The 4382-nt window shown below is 46.4% G+C and overlaps 1 protein-coding gene across 2 annotated transcripts in view; it reads left to right on the top strand.

Moving 5' to 3' along the window:
* LRRFIP1 (LRR binding FLII interacting protein 1) overlaps nucleotides 1-3532 on the top strand; it is a 149920-nt gene extending 146388 nt beyond the window's left edge. The window contains exons 17-18 of one of the 2 annotated variants that reach the window (XM_007452905.1): nucleotides 714-818; nucleotides 2671-3532. In XM_007452905.1, coding sequence (XP_007452967.1) covers nucleotides 714-818; nucleotides 2671-2781 — 216 coding nt within the window. In that variant the 3' untranslated portion in view covers nucleotides 2782-3532. The remainder of the gene's footprint in view (nucleotides 1-713; nucleotides 819-2670) is intronic. The other variant, XM_007452906.1, reaches the window with a different exon arrangement.
* Nucleotides 3533-4382: the final 850 nt, after the last annotated feature.

Here is a 4382-nt window from a genome sequence, read left to right as displayed (position 1 = left end):
TCTTTCCCTCCCAGCCCAGCGGCTCGCTCTGGTCCCTAGATTTGGGGCGCTCATGCCTCCAGCGTGCTGGGCCCTGGGACAGACTGTGTCCTAACCAAAGGGAGAGATACAAGCAGGTACTCTTGCCCCCTCCTTTGTGGGTATATGTGGCTGGAACTTTTTGGAATTTTTGTAGAGACGAAGATGAGAAGCGCACCTAGAAAGCGATGCGTGTTCGGAAGCACGCCTTTGAGGGCAGGCTGAGTCTCTGGCCGCAGATGCCACCCCAGAGCCGCCTTCCGTCACCCCGCTCTCTGAGTCCCTTGCCTCTCTCCTCCCTTTTCTGCTTCCCCACCCCCCAGCCCCGGGAGAGATTAGACTGGAGCTGAGGTCCTGGTGGAGCCGTTGCCTCGCCAGCCTGGTTCTGCAGGATCGACCCACATCGGGGAGAGATGGTGGCATGGGGTCTGCATGGCGGGAACCTCACTTGGGACAAGGGTCAGGGAGGAAGTGGGTCCCTGATAGGTGTCAGTACTGGCTTGCTCATAAATATGAACAAATAGCTTGCGTGGCTAGAACCTATGTAATAGTCCCAAATGCTAGATCATAACTGTTGTCATGGTGTTTTCTCTCATTTTATCAAGTTATACCTTTTGATCTCAAATATGGTAAAGCAGTCGGGGAAAGAAAACAGGCCTATCAATTTATACACGTGATTTTTCCTTTCCTTTCAGGTCATAAGGTTAGAAAGCCAAGTATCACGTTATAAATTGGCTGCTGAAAATGCTGAAAAGATAGAAGATGAACTTAAGGCTGAAAAACGGAAACTTCAAAGAGAGGTCAATTTTCTAGGCTATTTCTAGGAAAAGAATGGGTAATGATATTCTAGTTGGGAGAGCAGAGGGAGGGTTTACCGCCGGGAAATCTGCGGCCGAATCATTCATTGTCCTATCTGCCGAAACCTCTCTGAAGGGCTGTGCTCCCACCATAAAGGAAATTGTAGTTTAGCCAATTAGGAGCTTAGGGCCAGAATCACCTGTCAGTGGTTTTTCTCTCTATGGTGATTGCAACTATCATGCCACCATCTTCTGGCTTCTGCTAAGAAATCTGTCATTCTAACTCTTTTTAGGTGATCTTTTTTTTTTTCTTACCCCTCTCTAGCTGCTCTGCCATTCTCTTTGCCTTTGACTTTCTACATTTCACTCTAATGTGTTAATATGTGGGTTTACTGCTATTTGTTCTGCTTGGGATATGTTGCGTTTCTTTGATCTGTGAGGTCTTTTTACTAAATAAATTTTGGAAAATTTTCAACCACGATCTCCTTCAGTAACTCCTCTACCCTAGACTCCACCTTCCCCCTGGGACTCTGATCAGAGGATACCAGATCTTCTCACGGACCCTCTGCATTTCTCTACCATCTGTCTTTTCCGTTCCCCACCTCCTTACCTCCCAACGTTGCATAATGTACAGTTTTTTGTAGATCTTCCATTTCACCTCCTTTTGTTTCGTATTCTCATTCCTGATTGTTTCTTGTTTATGGTTCCTTTGTTGATTGTATCCTTATTTCTTTAACGATTTCATACACAGCTGTTCTGTTTTCCACACTGACGTCTGAAATACGTTCAGTCTTTGGGGTCTATTTCTGTTGTTGATTGCTTCTGTTGACTCAAATGGTTTGTCCCACCATGTGTTTGGTGTTTTATGAGATTATGCTTGATTTGAATTTATATACTTGAATTCATACTCCAGGCCTGACTTGGGGAAATTTCTACAAAAAAGGGCTTCTGCTTCTGCTTCTGCTTCTGCTTCTGCTTCTGCTTCTGCCTCTGCTGGTGAAAGGCAGGGCAGGGCCCTTTAACCTGTCTCAGGACCCCACCCACCCTCCTGGAGGATTTTGGATCGGAAGCAGAACTGCAGACTCTGTTCTAATGACGCATGTCTCCACAAGCACAGGGCTGTGAACCCCCACCTTAGGGCACCTCCACTCTGCCTCACCGTGCAGCTCCCTGCTGATGTGGCTCCTGCTGTGGCCCCCAGGCTCTGTGCCCCCCAGGCTCTGTGCCCCCCAGGCTCTGTGGCCCTCGTTCCCGGGTACGGTCATCCTGGCCTCAGGCATTCCCACTTTGGTTTCTGGCTGCAGAGCCCTAGCACCCAGCTGCCCGGGGCTGTGGGGATCACCTCCTCCAGATGGTCTGGCTCAGCTCTTGTTTGTTTGCTTGCCTCACCTTCTGTGAGACCATCACAGTCCCCAAGACTGTGCCCTGTCTGGGGTCTAGCTATTTCAGAAGAGGAAGTTTCCCTAGTTACTCATGAGGCCAGAATCTTGTGCCTTGTGTTCCTTTTTAAATTAGGAAATATATGTGGGCTTCCCTGGTGGCGCAGTGGTTGAGAGTCCGCCTGCCGATGCAGGGGACACGGGTTCGCGCCCCGGTCCGGGAAGATCCCACGTGCCGCGGAGCGGCTGGGCCCGTGAGCCATGGCCGCTGAGCCTGCGCGTCCGGAGCCTGTGCTCCGCAACGGGAGAGGCCGCAACAGTGAGAGGCCCGCGTACCGCAAAAAAAAAAAAAAGAAATATACGTATACACACGTGTAGCTATATGTGTCTTTTTAGAATCTCGGTGGGCCTGGGTCGTAATTTGTTCTTCAGTAGGCTTGGAATCCAAGCTCACTGCCTTTTGCCTTTATTTCCAGCTTCGCTCTGCATTGGACAAAACAGAAGAGCTCGAGGTGAGCAACGGCCACTTAGTGAAGCGTCTGGAAAAAATGAAAGCCAACAGGAGTGTCCTCTTGTCCCAGCAGTAAAGGCCAGTTCTGAACAGGAAATGACTGGGTGGATGGAGAGCATTGTTTCGCACACGCTGTTCGGCTGCTGTCTGGGAGCACGGCTTCTTCCCCTGCTTCTGAGAGAACAGCCCCGGGGAGCAGCCGGCTCAGCCCCGGGACCCCCAGCAGCAACCAGATGCCTCTGTCTGCAGACCGCAACCCGGGCTGGGGCGGCCGCTCCGAACCTGCAGGCCATTTAATAAGCACACTGGGCCGTGGAGCTCTGTTTCCGACGGTGCGGCAGCCTCTTCATGCCATTTAACATGGTGATCAAAGTAAAGATGAAAGTGGGACTTGAGTTTTCTTTTCATGTGTCTTGCTGAACATTAAGGGGAAATGTTTCAGTGTTGGGACTTCCTTTCGTGGCAGAATCTACAATTTGAGCGACTTCAGTAGTATCTCCTAGTCTACGCTTTTCATACACAAAACACTGTGGAACCACAAGCCATTACCAAGCAAAACTCTTTCACTAGAAACAAGGGGGTGGTCTAGAAGTAAAAGTGACCTTAAGAAGACTCTTTACAGGCAACAATGAAGCTTTTCTAAGGGATTTTTGCATCAGTTCAATCAAAAGAATACTTTTTTCCAGGGTAATTAGGCATCAGCTTCACTGAAAATGACAGCTTTTCATTCGCATTATTGAATCCTTATATTTGGAATCGAAGTTGTTAACTTCTTTTAAAGAGTGTACTATTGGAAAAATTAAAAAATGAAATGTTGAAAGACTTCAGCAATATGGTTTTTATTTTTTCCCACTAAGAAGATCTTTATTTCATACTAATTGTTCTGTATATTTTGGATCATCTTTTTATTTTTTTAGCATATCAAATCAATGCACTTTTCTTTCTCTATTTAAAAAAGAAGGTGTATTCACAGTGGATAAGAATAGAACACGTATAAGAATCAGCAGTCTTAGAATAAAAAGTAAACTGAAGAAGTGACAGACCAGAGTAGAGGCAATAACTCCAAGGACGGAAGTAAAGGACGTTGGGCTACTTGCTGATTTTCAGTTACTCTTTTGTATACGTTGGGTTTCACATAAGGCTGGTTCGGCAGGCCAGCTTTTCAGGATATTAGCAAGTGCAAACCAAGATGACATCGTCCATAACTATATACCCATCGTGGACTGCTAGACATGAATTGGAATATATAATTATTCCATTTTTCTTAATTATATATAATTAAGAAAACATTCCCAGCAGAGTGCTAGAGGTCACGAAGTTCCGTCCCCCAGCACTGTCTGGATCTGGGATACGCAAAGCTACATTTCACTGTGTAAGAGAAATTCGGTCTCCTTGTGCCGAGGATATTCAGATCATCTTGAGTGTTCCACAGATAAAACTATCCAGTCAGTAATCCACACTTCAGTGCCACAGACATGCTATAGCTGCTGCATATTCAAAAAACAATGTTTTTACGTGGAAACCTACTCTGCATTAATCCCAGGACAGCTCCAACTCCCCACAGGTTTCTATATTTACCTAAGACTTGTTAGAACAAATTTTAGGATGATTGGTTTCAAAAGACTTAGTTTGAAATTCTACTTAATGAGCATTAAACGTTCCAAGTTGTTTCAAGAA

Source organism: Lipotes vexillifer, unplaced genomic scaffold, assembly GCF_000442215.2.
Source record: "Lipotes vexillifer unplaced genomic scaffold, Lipotes_vexillifer_v1.1 scaffold652, whole genome shotgun sequence".
NCBI lineage: Eukaryota > Metazoa > Chordata > Mammalia > Artiodactyla > Lipotidae > Lipotes > Lipotes vexillifer.
The sequence above is the reverse complement of the archived record's forward strand: the minus strand, read 5'-3'. Positions and strand labels throughout refer to the sequence as shown.